The 15,812-nt window shown below is 39.0% G+C and overlaps 2 protein-coding genes across 2 annotated transcripts; one reads left to right on the forward strand and one right to left on the reverse strand.

Moving 5' to 3' along the window:
• Positions 1–658: 658 nt before the first annotated feature.
• LOC103723725 (short-chain dehydrogenase reductase 3b-like) lies at positions 659–1,908 on the reverse strand. The gene is made up of 2 exons (XM_008814742.4): positions 1,723–1,908; positions 659–1,605 (listed from the first exon to the last, which is right to left on the reverse strand). The coding sequence occupies exons 1-2, from the start codon at positions 1,734–1,736 to the stop codon at positions 828–830; spliced, it is 792 nt and encodes a 263-aa protein (XP_008812964.2). The 5' UTR covers positions 1,737–1,908; the 3' UTR covers positions 659–827.
• A 3,955-nt stretch (positions 1,909–5,863) lies between these two features.
• LOC103723724 lies at positions 5,864–14,327 on the forward strand. The gene is made up of 7 exons (XM_008814740.4): positions 5,864–6,365; positions 9,302–9,401; positions 12,293–12,388; positions 12,468–12,520; positions 13,589–13,637; positions 13,748–13,795; positions 13,893–14,327. The coding sequence occupies exons 1-7, from the start codon at positions 6,139–6,141 to the stop codon at positions 13,986–13,988; spliced, it is 669 nt and encodes a 222-aa protein (XP_008812962.1). The 5' UTR covers positions 5,864–6,138; the 3' UTR covers positions 13,989–14,327.
• Positions 14,328–15,812: the final 1,485 nt, after the last annotated feature.

Below are 15,812 nucleotides of genomic sequence, written 5' to 3' on the forward strand. Positions count from 1 at the left end.
ATGTTCAGAGGAAGGCCTGGTGGCCCACAATATTGAAGGTTCCACCACCATTTCTTACAATCAGGGAACATGTTTAAGAGTGATCTCTGCATTGAGTCTGCCGGGGTTCCTCTGCCACAATCAAAGATCTAATTTGCAAATATACATCTGAATAGACTGAAGACTTTGTGATTTCATCCCTAAATCTCCTAATGGAAGGAAAATTAACTAGGGGATATGGTCCAGAGTTTTTAAAGAAAGTTGGTTTTCCTGCATTCAGCAAGGGCACTGTTCCTACCAGTGTGAGACATCCTAATATTTCCCCTGTTTTAGGTATTCTGAAAACACCTGCATATGATTATTTATTGCATGCTAAGGCTCCTATGATTTTAGGCATTGAAGTCGGATTGGCACATTAGATTTTTAATTTATCAGGTGCTTTCTGCTTTAGCATACATGCATGGTTTGGGGGTTGCTCATGGAAACATATGCCCCTCCACCATCCAGTTAACCGATTCATGTCGATCATGGCTGAGCATGAGCGATATGTGTCTTCTGAAAGGTCGCCTGAGTTCGAAAGAACCTGCTTGTTCGAGGGCTTGTTGCTGCATGGAGAACTGTCCTTGTGTCTGTGGTTTGGCATTCTGATTTCAAGCGGCGGTGGAGAGGTGAATACCTATGCTCTGAAAAGTTACGTTTTATGATCGATGAGCAATTAATTAGCATCAAACAAATAGACTGCTCTGCTCATCACATTCTAATCCACAACAAGATTGTCAAGGGTAAATTCTCTTTAGAAAAGTAAAAGCGGCTTTTAGAATCCAAGACATCTCCATCCCCTCCAGTCCTCAATCTAGCTGTTGAAGACTCGAATTAACAGCCGTGGTTCCTCCATCAACGACTAAATTATGTCCGCTGATGAACACCGACTCATCGGACGCCAGAAATAACGCTGCCTCGGCAACATGGCTGGTCTTGAGCACCACTCCCTTCAAGTTAGCCATGGCGCAGCAAAGGTCCTCAACCTTACTCAGGCTCATGCCGTTGAGCCCACAAGCCAAGGGTGTGGCCACGCCGAAAGGCGACAGGCAATTCACCCGGATCCCGTGCTGCCCGAGCTCGCCGGCCGCCGCCCGGACCAACCCCAGCACCGCATGCTTCGACGCAGTGTACGCCGCGGGCGCGAGCCCACCCCGGCACGACGCAACGCTCGCAGTACATATTATGGATCCTCGCGTCCCACGAGCCACCATCGCGCGCGCGGAGTGCTTCACGGCCGCCGCCGTACCTCGGACGTTCACCGCCATGACCCGATCAAGCTCGCCCATGTCCGCGTCCAGGATGGGTGTCGCCGTGCCCAGGACTCCGGCATTGCTGAACATAATATCCAGCCGGCCGTGGGTACGCAAGACGTGGTTCACCGTCTCTTCGACTTGCGTCTCGTCGGTGACGTCGCAGTGCTTGTAGCTACATTTGCCGGGACTGATTGAGGCGGCGACCGCGGTGCCTAACTCGTCTTGGATGTCGGCGATGACGACGGTGGCTCCATTGGAGGCGAAGAGCCTTGCAGCGGCCTCGCCGATGCCGCTTGCCGCCCCGGTGATGATGGCCACCTTCCCTTCCAGCCTGAAGTCAGATTACATGCTTACAAGTCACTTGCAAGTCATGGTTCCAGCATGCTTTGGAATTTGTATTAAAGCCTTTAGAACAAGACGTGTGAAGTTAAAGAGTGCGAATTCTCACCTTGGCTTAGACATTGGTTGGATGAAATCCCCAGAGCTCCTCTTGGATGTGAAACACTGAAGCTATGAGGAAAAATGGGTGCCCCCTTCTCTTTTGTAGACCAACCACACACACATACAGTGAGATGTTAAACTAATGAGATTTTAATGCATAGGGATGCTACGAGGCTGGGGAGTGCCCACGAAGTCTGAGACAGAAGTATCGAGAAATGGGATCGCATGCATTTTGTATACCAATTTGGACGGCTTGAGAGGTGGTGCCGTGTCATCACCCCCCAAAAAATCTGTGGGTGTGAACTAGCTGTAACATCTAAGACACCGGACCATAGTCACAAATGGGTCAGCAATCGACACGTCGTCCTTTGATGGAGGACCCACATGACACTCTAATTAGATACTACCATGAGTTTGCTCGTTATCATGATGGGCCTTGTAGATGGCACACCTGATCCACGCCTCCGCTGCTAACGGACAGAGCTGCAACTGCTCTTATGCTCCTTGCCTTCTCTCTCTCTCTAAAATCCCTTCCATTTGTTTCATAATCGTACATTTCTTCTATATATAAGGCAAGGTCAACTGAGCCCGAGTGAAGAGAAGTTGGCAGAAGTATTTAAAATTAGAGTTTTCCAACATGAAATGAGAAAAATATGCTGTCTATAAAACCTTTTCTTCATCAAACGGCATTCCTCCTCTCATGTCTCATGTATTATTACAAACTTAGGAGTACACTTGTATTCTCTTAATAGTTAAAGTTCCAAGAAGATTTTCACAGATACACTATGATTTCAATTGATTCATGTCCTCGTGGTTACAGTGGAACATTGCCAATGCCACCATCAACAGGCCATGGTTTAAGAAAGGCGTCACATCTCACTCCAATAATTGTCATCAAGAGGGTATATATATATGTAGCAATGGGCTCGTACTTCATGATGACCATCTATTTTTTAAAGCACTCTTGCGACTTGTGCACATGGAGTCACGTCGACCGAGGTGGAGAGAACGTATGAAATCCTGACAAATTTGATCTAAATAAGTCTACATCAAAAGAAACAAGCACTATGATAGCCTTAAAATCTTTTGGTATAGCCATCTGAGAATGGCAGGGTCCAAGACGTTCCTATCCTCGGATGCATTACGACATTTAAAGCACCACCACCTCTTCGTTGGTGTGATTTGGACTTGGTGGTGGAGCCCCCCACACGCACCACTGCATCATGACACTTGGCATGGCTGCAGTGGTGGATGCTACAAGCCATCAAAGAAGTGATAGCCAAATGAATTTTTCCCAGCTCTGAAACTATATAGTAACTTTCATTTACCGGCTTATATAATATCTAGTAGCCTTGCAACTTTTTCATGCCTTTTGAGTCAATCGATCGTGACCATTTTGCAGCAAAATTTAAGATGAAGCCTATCTTTTCCTTGAAGAGTTGGAGATGAAATGGTTTAATATATCTTTCCAATTTCCATATGGTTCCACCTAAATCTTCATCTGGTCATATGTTATATCAGCATACTCACTCGCCATTCTATTCTCATATTATTGTCTTCTAATTTCAAATCTCCGAGATTGATGTATCTCAATGCACCCTAAGGCTCGAGCATGCTGGTTCAAACACTTCTTTGTGATGGTAGGCACTGGATAAAGAGAATTCCTTCCACAATATTTAGGATTTTCTTTTTGCAAAACTCATGGAAGGTGACATAATTTAGCAGCTGGACCTGCTCTTTAAGAAAAATGTAGCAGTTCTGCTAGATGCTAATTTTTCTGGTATATGTGTGCATCTACAATTTGTCAAGAATTTGCCTTGGTTCCCCGTGTGTGCATTGGCATTTCGGAGTTGTATACTTGAATTTTTTTCTTTTTAGCTAGTTTTGCATATGAATTTTTTAAGTTGCATATGCTATTTGTTGAATTGGATCAGCAAAAGGATCAAAAATAGAGATCACTTGTGGTGTATTTTCTTGCTGGGAAAGTGAAACCAAGAAAAAGAAAAGAAAATATGCATATCATGTTTGCTTAAACTAAGATGAAACAAGGGCTATTTTGGGTCTTTCTTTTGTTCAGCTTTCGTCCTTTCTCCTTATCCTTGGTTCATTACTTTAATGAAATTTAGTTTGTATGACCACTAGTTTACCTGCCCCCTCCCCTCCCAAAGAAATAAAAAAAAAGCAAAAAAAAGAAAAAGAAAAAAAAAAGTTGGAGAGAAATCTTTGGGATATGGTTAGCTGGATCCACTTGCGTTTTTTGCTTTTACACTTCTTTGGATGTGTTCTTTGGATGTAAAATTTTATAAAAGGTATAAAATCATAGGCACTTGTATATATTACAATTTTTCAAATTAGTATTCTTCTCTTCCTATAATTCTATATGACTCAAAGTTTCTTCTCTTAGCATACAAACATATTCTAAAGTATCTCAACTTTTGAACTTCAAAAATTTTACATGTAAGAAAAAAAAATAATTTTATAACTTGGATCTCCAACATGTCTTTTAGAAACAATTTTTTTGTTAACAAATAGTTGAAAGGAAGATTTCTCTTTAGCAAAATTTCATTTGTCATTTTCTTAGTAACAGAAAAAGAATCTCCATTTTTTGTTACTTAGAAGTGAAAACAAAATCTAGAAAAAGAAAAGAATTTGCTGTGAAAATAAAAGAAGAAAGTTTTCTTTAGAAGCTTTGAAATTTGTCTTCTCAAGAAATTAAATGATTTTGAGGGAAAGTATTAATAAGCAAGTGGGTGTCCACAATTCCCGATAACTTAAAAACTTATGTAAAACTTTTTTTTTTTGTAACTTTCTCAATTTAACCATGTTGTGGGAATAAAGGGTCCGAACTTAGTCCACATCAACTAGATAGCGAAAAGGTCTGTTTTCTTAAATGGAGGGGGGCAACCCCTTTCTCTTCGGAAGCGCCTTTTAAGAAGGACAAAGCCGTGAGGGGAATATTGCACACGACACGCGTCGCGCGATACGTACGCACTTCTCCAACGCAGACAATATTTCTGAGGAGAAGCAGTCGCCTCCGCTGTCTGAAACCGGTGGGGATGAGGTCGGAGGATGGCAGATTTCCCCGTAGCGCTGGACGCGTAGGCCGGAGGCCGACCTCCTTTGACCTCATCAATGGTGAGGTCGAAGGGCGGAAAATCCCCCTGTAACGTTGGATGCGCGGGCCGGAGCTCGACCTCACATCGACCTCAACAATGGTGCTTTCGTTGGGAACCATTGACCCTGGCACAGACCCCTCCGCTGGGGGGGCTATGTTGTGGGAATAAAGGGTCCGAACTTAGTCCCACATCGACTAGATAGCGGAGAGATATGTTTCTTAAATGGAGGGGGGCAACCCCTTTCTCTTCAGAGGCACCTTTTAAGAAGGACAAAGCCGTGAGGGGAATACTGCACACGACACGCGTCGCGCGATACGTACGCACTTCCCCAAAGCGGACAATACCTCTGAGGAGAAGCAGTCGCCTCCGCTATCTGAGACCGGTGGGAACAAGGTCGGAGGGTGGCAGATTCCCCCGTAGCGCTGGACGCGCGGGCCGGAGGCCGACCTCCTTTGACCTCATTAATGGTGAGGTCGGAGGGCGGAAAATCCTCACGTAGCGCTGGACGCGCGGGCCGGAGCCCGACCTCACCTCGACCTCAACAAACTAATTTAAAGAATTTTTCTGGAGGAACGGAAGTTTAAGAGAAAGGGAGGGAGACCGCTAGCAATATAGTTACTCAAGATCTAATTCCTAGGAGAAGTTGTTTGCCTCGCACATGCACCAGCATCTACCATCTATCTATTGTGGCATTTGCCAATAATGACGAGGTTAACCAATTTCATACTTTGGGATGCATCATTCAAGATTAAAATACAAAATATCTAATTACCAAGCAAAGAGGTATAACCGCCATTTTCTAAATTTCGAGTCATCTTCATTGGAAATTTCAGTTTCCTCTTATGTTTGTTATGCTTTTTTATTTCAACCACCCAATAAAGACATAAGTGAAAAGATCAAATATCTACTTCATTGCATGATTGCTAAAAAAAAAGGGTCCAATCAATCGGGACACGAAGCAAATGCAATATATGGATCAGTCTATTAGGAGATGACATGTTCAGACCCAATGATCACCAACCATGCACGCTCGGGCTTGCCATCAATGGTGAGGCAAAGCTAAGCACACCTCTCGTGAGCCTAGAAACTTTAAAAATTGGGGTAAATCAAATGTTTGAGGACTGGGAAGGCAAGTAATTGGAGGGGAAACAAAGACGGAAATACACGGCCCAAAGGTAGGTGACCAGATCTCATCCAGGGGGAAACAAAGGCGGAAATACACGGCCTCCATAGGATCCGATTGCGTCGGGAAACCGCCTCCACCGAGAGAGGGAGACTTCCCTTCTGCTTCTGGTGAGCAGCGAGCGATGGCTTCAACTGCATATGTCTCAGGGCCAAGCCCTCTGTCCCACTTCAAAAGGAGAGAAAAAGGAGCCACCTTTTCCCACCAAAAGGCTCTTTTCTTCGCTTATGGAGCCTTGAGGCCATCGCCCAGGGATCTGGTCCTGAAGAGCTCATCATATGGGCGGAGGAGGAGGCCCGCCCCAACCCGCATCAGACCCTTCTCCCCTGTCATGGAGTGGCAGGAGTGCAGGTATTTGATCAGACGCCCACTTGCGTATCTGCCAATTTTATGTCTTTGTTTGGATGCTGTAATCTGTTGATCTAGTAGCGGGCATCGATTGGTAAGGCTCTGAATTGATGTCGATTGCCGTAAAAATTAGAACTTTGTGGTATGGATTTTGGAAATTTGGCTTTTATAATCCCTTTTTATGCTTCTTATAGCATAATGATAATGTAGTAATGCTGTTCTTTTTGCCATCGGACATGTGTCGAGTTTAATCCTTTTTTATTATTTCTCCTTTTTATATCTGGAATGTTCGGATCCGTTAAATGGGCTCTTATAGTCCCTTTTTTGTACTTTTATAGTATATCTGAATGATTGGTGTTATAATGCTGTTCTTTTTGCCATGGGACATGTATCGAGTTCAGTCCTTTTTTGATCATTTTTTCCTGTTTTATGTCTCTGATATCTGAATCTGTTGAATGGCTTATGATGTAAGACTTCGGATCTCAATGGGCTGTGTGCAGAAAATGTGGAACTTAGCCTGGAATGCTGCTTTTGATCTTTGAGGCCTCTTTTAAATACATGAACTTGCTCCAGTTTCATTTTTCTTCTTTTACCCCTTTCATTAATATGTCTTTTTTGATTTGTTCTATTCCAAAATTCTCTTATTAGTTTTTCAAAGAGTGGTTTCTTAAAAAGCCCGCAATACTGAAGGGGGCAGTGAATATCAAATCATTACATCACAATGCAGAGTTAATGCCATTAAATTAATATTCTTTCCTCGCATTTTCCCCTAACCACCTTGGTATCTGGTTCCCAGTCCAATAATCCAGATGTCCAATTTATTTTGTAATCAGTCTATTGGAGTTAATAAGTTTAATGGTAGAATCTGTTCTTGGAGTAGTAGGTCGTTCTCTGAATGATTTGTCTGTGGAAAAAGCTATTGTAAGGCAGATCATCTGCTAATTATTGTGTTTGAGTAATCACTATCGAAGTCTGAATTATTGTTTTTTATTTCTATGGCTGCATGATCTTAATCTTCAAAAGTACTATGTGCCAGGAAGATGTACACTTATTCTTTGTAGTCTTCTTTTAGCAGGATGTCAAATAGGTTGATACTAATACGGAAGAAAGATCTCTACAACATAGCTCAGACTGGTGCTCTTTACAGGATATCAGAATTGATAATATCTTTGTAATTGTTTTCTTGTGTTATTGGATCTAATCCTGCAAAAAAAACTCTGAAGTTCCACTTTTTTTAACTAATTTAATTTGAAATGTGGGGATGCTCCCTTGGAAAAGCTGGGGTGAAATTGAGCAGAAAAGATTTAGATTCAAGATAAATTCATGAAGTTGTTCAAGCTTGTACTTCATGCCAATCATGTGCATGCTGAAACACTACAAACTTCTATTTGACTCTAAAACCTGCCTCAGAGGGCTTACATTTGAATGTCAAGGTTCCAATTTCTGGTCCTATTGTCTAGTTGAAAGGTTCAAATACCCAAAGTATGACCAAAATATTTTCCAAGGAAGTAAAGGACATTTTGTAATGGTATGTATGATTTTTATAGCAGTCCTGTGTATCCACTAGAGAAATCCATCAGTATGTGTATTCCATGCAAATAAGGACATTTATAGTGGTTATGTTAGAAACTAATCTGCATATACATTGATCATTAGGTCATGAGATACTCCATAAGGTTTCCAAATATGAAATCAAGACATGGTTGTTTTTTCACTCTCATTTCCATGTCAGAATTTATGTTCAAGCAGTATGATTTCCTAATCAACAAGTCATGTCATGCTCCATAATACTGTTTTTGCAATCCCATGGTTTATTTCAATATTATCATACAGTTTTAAGGCTATGTTTTGCAAAGATATGCTTTGCATAATTGTTGTCTCTATTGGTTCAGGAAAGTCCAAATGTGTTTTCATGGTTAGGCTTTGTAATGGCTAATCTATGACATCCTACAACAACTCTTGCACAATCTTTTTTAGGTGCAGAGTCTTAAAGACTTTCTCTTTGCAGTTCTATCCATCCACATATGTTCCTAGACAAGTTCAGGTTCAGTTTGCAGAGGAATGGGTTAATCATGTGTTTGCAATATATCACATGCATTTGGATTTGAATTTGGTGAAAAAAATAATCTATTCACAGAAAAATCTTGATGTCTAGCTATATTGCATGATAATTAGGTACTAGTGAATATGACACCTCCGTCAGTTGTATTGACTGACGTGTGCTGAACTGACTGGAAGTTGGCTAACCTATGAGAGAGTAATGTTAGCTGACTAACTGAGTTATTGAGATTTTGCATGCTTAGTCAACAATGTGCACACTGCATAATTCCAGATTCACTGTGGAACTTGTTTGTGTATGTGATATCCATGATATAAATACTCCTAAGCAGGGTATGCCGTACCGGCCCGTACGGGCCCGCACGAATCGGTCCGGGTTGGGACCGGTACCGGATCAACGTGGGATCTAGTACCGAAAGTTTTTATTAGAAAACTGGCCAGTATGACTACCGTACCGGTACGGAACCGGTACAGACCGGTACGGGCTGCCATCGGTACCGGTACGGCAGATCTTGCTCCTAAGGCTATAAGGAGAAGTTATTTCAAATGGACGGACAAGTGAGATTTGCTTGCTTTCTCGTTCAGCTTTATTGTTCTTATATTTGCAATGCTGCATCACTGTCACATAGTTTACCAGATTTGATATATAATAATTGTTTTCTACATGAGAAATGAGTTGTATATGTCTATGTGTTTTCAAAATTTTATTTATGCTGTTTGCTGAATTATATTAGGTTATAGTTTTCCAGCCTAGCTTCCATCATAATTAGCTTTTTTCATGTGACTCCAATTGAAAATTGATGGATTGATGAGCTTGAATTAGAACATGATATGATCAAGAAAAGTTATTATATGGTAACTGAATGTTCATGTGGATGCAGCTCTGAGATTGAAGTTGATGTTCCATGTTCAGTGGCATATGACTGTTATTCAGATCGTGAAACCATTCCACGATGGATGCCATTTATATCATCTGTCAAGGTGCTTGCTAACATTTTGAGTCTGTTTGTATTTCTCAGGTGTAAAATGCCTAATATATCACATCATTTGGTTAGTGGTTCATTAACCATTTTTTTATATATAATACAATAATGGATTTGAAATGGTAATTTGCATATAGGTTAATGATCCTCTGAGATACTGCATATTAAAAGGCTTCATTATAGGTGTTCCATTTCCGCTAAATTGTTTAAGCCCTTCTTTGACAAAAAAAAAAAAAACTGTTTTGAAATATTAGAAGCATCTGCAAATAGTTAGCCCAGGCCTAAAGCATGCTATGCTCACTTAACAGGTGTATGGCATCCTATGAGGCTGTGTTTTGACAGCATGCTTTTCTGTCTTATAGTGATGCAAAATGTTGTGTGTTTATCTCTGCTTATTTTGCCACGATGATCCCTTGTTAACTGAAACCTATCAGTTTGAGTTCTTAACAACCATAGTTTGTCAGCCTCATGCTTGCTAGAGAATTTTCAATATGCTTCTGCTGAATTTACAATTTGTAAAATTCAGCCTCCTATGCAAATGCTGTTGAAATACAGTTTGAAAAATTTCAAGCTTTAAGTTTTTAATATGAAAAAGGTTTTAAGGTGTTTTTTTTCGGAAATATGATCGATCATTTGTGCTGATCATGTACAAGTGAGATTGTAGAGTAGCTAACCACAGACTTGGGCTTAGATCAAAATTCTCTCTTATTTCATTCCTTCTTTTGTTCACAACATAATATTGCATCGAGAACAAATATTCGTTGTTGCATTATTTGTATTTTCTTTCTTGAACTAGACCACCCATTGTAGTTTGTCTTTCTCAGCTCCTGGAAACTTCTAATATGCATAAAACACTTGGAGACCAACTGTTATCTGCTAGCTCAGCAAACAACATTTATTTGTAATTGTCATACACATTATTTCAAGGATGTTCTGGTCATGCCTTGCTCAAGTTCTTATGCCCCACTTTTTTCCCTTCTGATACTGAGCTCTGAGTATGACAATATTTGCATGATAAAATGTGTATCACTGAATATCCATCATATATGTATCCAGCTCTGTAGTTACCAAAAAAAAAGGCATGACCATGCCTATTGCTTGGCTCACATCATTCATAATTCTGCCTATTTGGCAGTTCCAGATACACCAACTTCAAACATATGAGAATAATTTTTTTCTATTTTTTCTTCTTCGTGTGGATTTTTCTTCTTTTCTTTTTCATGTGAGGATAAGGCTTGTTGGTGTAAAATAATTTGTCATGGATGAAGCATGAAATGTGGTTCAAATTTGCTAATGAGGTGGTTCTATGCTACCTAGAAGTCAATGACAGCAATATAATCTGGTGATATGCCAAGATAAGTGCAACCGAATGATATCTAGATTCCATTGAAGGTGCACTTTGTAGTTTACTGTATTGGACACATTAAGTGGTCCAATTAAGTCATGTCCATTGCCCAAGGACAAAAGGCTTCACAAGCTGTTTATTAAAAGATCAAACAAAATGATATGTTGGAAGAAACAGTCGATGATGACAAAATCAACTGATATGTGGATTAATAACGTACTAATATTTGCTTGTTAAATTGATAACCATGCTATACTCATAAAAGTGCTGTGAAATGATCTTAGAAATGCTTCCAATATGACCTACTGTGCAAAAGGAAAAATGCTTGACAAACTGTAAAATAAATGGTCAAAGAGAATTTTATTCATGAACAGAGCATAGGTATCGGCTCCATTTAAACTAAGGAGGTCATCTGGGTATACAGTAATGGGTTTCCCACTATAGGTCCCTTCTGTACAAAACACAGACAAACTCTTCGAACCAGGATATTAGAAACCTTGATAGAATGTGATTACAGATGTGATACAATTTTTAGATAGAGTAAAGTTAATGAGACGAATGCAACAAGCCAAATAGGTCAACAAATTGATTGGTGCAAAAGAAATATTAGTCATGGAAAATGACTTGCAGATAGCAAAAATGGAAGTTTCTACTAAAGGAATATGCTTGATAATGATGGAGAAATGTGGATTATTGACTGGGATGATATCAAAGAAAATGAGGTTTCTACCACATAGACCAGCAATTCTGAGATCTGGGAATATTTAAAACATGGAGAACAGATTAATGAAAACTTAGAATGCAATGCTCGATAGGTTTAAGGTTGAGGTATAATAAGCTCTTCTAGATTTCTGACTTGATAAATTCAGAATTTTTTATTAATTAAATGAAGTAGTTGCACTAGAAAAGATTATGGTTAAACTTATCCAGCAACAGTACCTTACTCCTCCAGAGCATGAAAATATATTTAGTCAGTTGACAACAAAGAAACCATGGGAGTTGAAGAATGCATATCTAAATTTTTCGATGTACTCTAAAAGGACTAAAATACCTATGTATAAAATGCATCAAGACTTCCCATGTTATATGTAATTTTTATGGCACAATTCTTGGTGTTAATTTTAGGGCGACTTAATGCATAGGTTAGGGACCTTCAAACAAACAAATGAACAAACAAATGACGTTTGTTAAGTTTAGGCAATTTAATGCAAAGGCAATACTTCCTTCTTCCATATATACAAGGGAGCACATTCCAGAGTCAATACTTAAAATGAAAATACAATGCAAAAGCTCTAAATGTTATGGGATCTGGAACATGTTGTCTTAGTTGGGACTTCCTGCTTCTATGTATTGGATCCTAGCCAGAGTTGGATGACTATAACTAACTTATTGTCCTTTGTATGGAGGATGGTGATTTCTTATAAATGTTTTGTTTATTGTGGTTATGCAGTAAGCTCATTGTAAAAAGGAAGCACTTTCCTTTCTCTTTCATGAGAAGCAATCTTGATTTAGATTAGAATATTTCCATGTTTTTTTGTTTACAGATTTTACAAGATAAGCCTGATCTATCACGCTGGTCACTGAAGTATGAGGTGTTTGGTCGTGATGTTGAATTTTCTTGGCTTGCTCGAAACATGCAGGTGTGGATCAGCTGAAGTCCAGCTCAATGAAAATAACAAGTAATTATAGTTTCAATTCTTAAACTTCTTTGTGTTGCAGCCTATTCCTAATCAGAAGATTCACTGGCGATCTCTAGAAGGTCTTCCCAACAGGTAGGGCAACAATGCAATTTATTATAGAGAGCATGGTAATATTTTCCTGTTTATGATACTTCACGTCGTGAACATGCTGCTTTCCTGCACCATGGTCCGTGGTGTTGCAAAACATTTGCCCTAAAAAGTGCATCCTTTACCTAGTGATTTTGTCTGCAGACATATTCACTGAACTAAGATGTGTAGTTTCTGACAGTAGGCAGCTCATTGTTTAAGCTGTCTGCATGTTCTATTCTGTGACTGCTCTGCTGAAGCTTTTCAGGAAATTGAGTGATTAGTTAGATTTCTTGTTTAATTACATCACAATTCTCCTGTTAAATGTTCTCTCTTTGACATTCATCAGGTTTATCAGTTCTAGTGTCAACCTAGAAATTATACCTTTCTCATGAACCCTAGTTTCTAAGCATGACCCTAGCATGAAAGAAAGCAGCTTAATCACTCATTCAAGTGATTTGCATTTTTCTTTTTTTCTTGTAATTATTTTTCTTTTTGAAGGTAGAAAGGGTGCCGTTCTTCCAATATTTTTTTAAAAAATCAGCATTAAGAAAATTGACTTCCATGGACAGGAGTATTATCTAAAAGATTTTATGATTACTAAACTTTTCAATGGCCATCTCCACCAAAAAGGTGTTTGATACCACAGCCTCGGTCTCTGTACTAAAAAAAGTAAGACACCAAATTTCTTTGCCAACATTACCAAGATAGTAATCCTAACCAGCCAGAACATCTGAGAATGTACCAAGGAACTGATCATCAACATCCAATTTAAGAAGCCCATAAATTTGAAGCCATTTTACAAACTTCCCAACAAGATAGCATATGAAAGGACATAGAGAAACTTGAGTCTAACTTCTGAAACTTCAAGGATATCACAATGACTTTCATGAATGCATGACTGTTCCATGTGAGATTGGCTCAGCTGCATTTCTTACTACTTACATTATATAAAAATGTGAGCAAAATGAACTGATGCTGTACAGAAATGTCAGGAAACCTGTGGTTCACTTTCTCGTTTATGTTTTTTTTAATTAGATAAGCATTGGAGTGACCATTTTCTCATGCATGCAGAGGTGCTGTTCGATTTTTTCCTAGAGGCCGATCCTCCTGCAGAATACAAGTGAGCATGCTTTATGTGATCTGTTACTCTCACTTGTTTCTAGTGTCAGTTGCTTCAGGAGCTAGTCTTCATTCAGTATATAAATTTTTCGCTTCTTTTCCATGATGCAGTTGACTGTTTCATATGAAGTTCCTGAAATTTTAATTCCGGTGGCATCAGTGAGTATCATATAGACTTTAGCAGTCTGAGTTTGTGAAGCATTTTTCCTTCCTACAGTCAGCAGGCTTCCTTCAATTGAACTTTATATTTCTGCAGGCACTGAAACCTTTCCTTGAAGGGTTGCTTGCACATGGTTTGGAGCGATTCGCGATTGTTGCAAAAGAATACCAAAGAAAGATCCCCCAACATTAACCTGCAAGGAGCTGCCATATGAAATCCATTATTTGACAGCAATAATGCTATGCTAGATGCAGCTAATTTGGTTAAAAGGCATGAATGCGTGCCTTCCAATTTGAAGAAAATGAGATATGAAGCTCAATTCATCAAGAAGTTTGATATTAATGGATAATTTTCATTCTGATTTATCTTGATTGATCTTATTTCTGATCACTTGAATATCCAGATTATTTTTAGGACTAATCCATAATGCCTATCTGTCAGGAAATCCAGAATATCATGCACAATAATATGGTTTCTGGCAATGATCATGACCTTGAGTGCTTATCTAAATATATGCTGACATTGTTTTGATTCCTTCTTTGCTTGTATATCTATATACATATATATAGATATAAATAATCTTAGCGTCGATTCAGTGAATTACTTTTGATTGAAAGTTCTAGATCATTTTCTTTTCTTATGACGCTTCCTATATATATATATATATATATATATATATATATATATATATAATCTTAGCGTCGATTCAGTGAATTACTTTTGATTGAAAGTTCTAGATCATTTTCTTTTCTTATGACACTTCCTATATATGCATGCACCAATTGTAAATTTTCTTTAGGAGTGACCTGGGACAAGATGTGTGTCTTCAACAGAAACGTGGATAGGCACCAGGGATAGAAGTTGGATCCATATAGCCAGGGTTGCAAGTGGGCTGGAAACCAGCACAACCTAAATCCAATCTATATTCAGATCAATTCAGAAAAAGTGAACGCAAACCTAATTCAATTCCCTTCACATTGGATCACATCAAGTTTATTACTCCTTTTATCAATCCATCAGCTTTTTGGATCAAATCAGGGGTCAAGAGTAATCTAGACACAAGCCATGGTATACACATATAATTTGATTACTTAATTATATCATAAGCAACATGGTGATATTATCAAAAACACATTGTACATAAGATTACCACATATAATTGTAATGAGTAACACCAAATTATTGACTAACTATATAATGAAAATAAAATTAATTTCTTATATTCAGGCTGTTCTGAAATATATGGTACACTAGTTTTAAATTGGTTCTGTTGATCTGGGTTCTACGTGGAAATTTAGTATTTCAAATGCAATCCATCGCTATAGGTGTTTTTGAATCCATACTTAATCCAAATAACTTCAGTAGGGGATAGACTGGATTACTTTTGGATTGGTTCTAAAAAGGATCAATCAATTGCACTCACAGCCCTACATATAGCCAATGCTCAATTAACTGCGTAAGGCTCTGCATATATCCAATTCTCATTTATCTGAAACAGGCTCTGCTAATTACAGTGTCCATTGAGTTTTTTAGATAATGCGCTGCTGCTTCATCTAAACAGTACGTGAATGCAAATTTTCAATTATAAATGCATATGGATTACCATCTTTATTAATCTAACTAATTTCTTCCTTCAAAAGATATAATTAGCTGCATGATGTTCTTATGTAGCCAATATAACGATCCTTTCAACTCACTCGCTTTGGAGTAGTACCAAGCTTGCCAGGCTCTTTAAAATTCTATTGATCAAGAGAAACAGAAGCTCCCCCAAGAAATAAAAATCCTGTTCCGTGGCCGTACAGGAGTCAGCGTGACTTCTCTAATGTGCACAAGCGCAAACACGCGAGCAAGTTCTTCACTTGGCCACCTGTAAAATATCTGACATTCACAAAGCCAGCAGGGAAACTGAAGCTTTTAAAATGAGAAATGCTGCACACTGTTTCCTCACGATCATTTCACAACCTAGCATATCAGCAACTGAGACCTTGAATTTAAAAGTTCTCGTCTTCCAGAGTT

The sequence above is a fragment of the Phoenix dactylifera genome, chromosome 1 (assembly GCF_009389715.1).
Source record: "Phoenix dactylifera cultivar Barhee BC4 chromosome 1, palm_55x_up_171113_PBpolish2nd_filt_p, whole genome shotgun sequence".
Lineage (NCBI taxonomy): Eukaryota > Viridiplantae > Streptophyta > Magnoliopsida > Arecales > Arecaceae > Phoenix > Phoenix dactylifera.

Bases quoted from the DNA above. Each gene is read 5' to 3' on its own strand.
- LOC103723724 (XM_008814740.4), top strand. From the start codon at position 6,139: ATGGCTTCAACTGCATATGTCTCAGGGCCAAGCCCTCTGTCCCACTTC. The intron at 6,366-9,301 runs GTATTTGATCAG...ATGTGGATGCAG, and splicing joins ATGGAGTGGCAGGAGTGCAG to CTCTGAGATTGAAGTTGATG. The intron at 9,402-12,292 runs GTGCTTGCTAAC...TTTTGTTTACAG, and splicing joins CATTTATATCATCTGTCAAG to ATTTTACAAGATAAGCCTGA.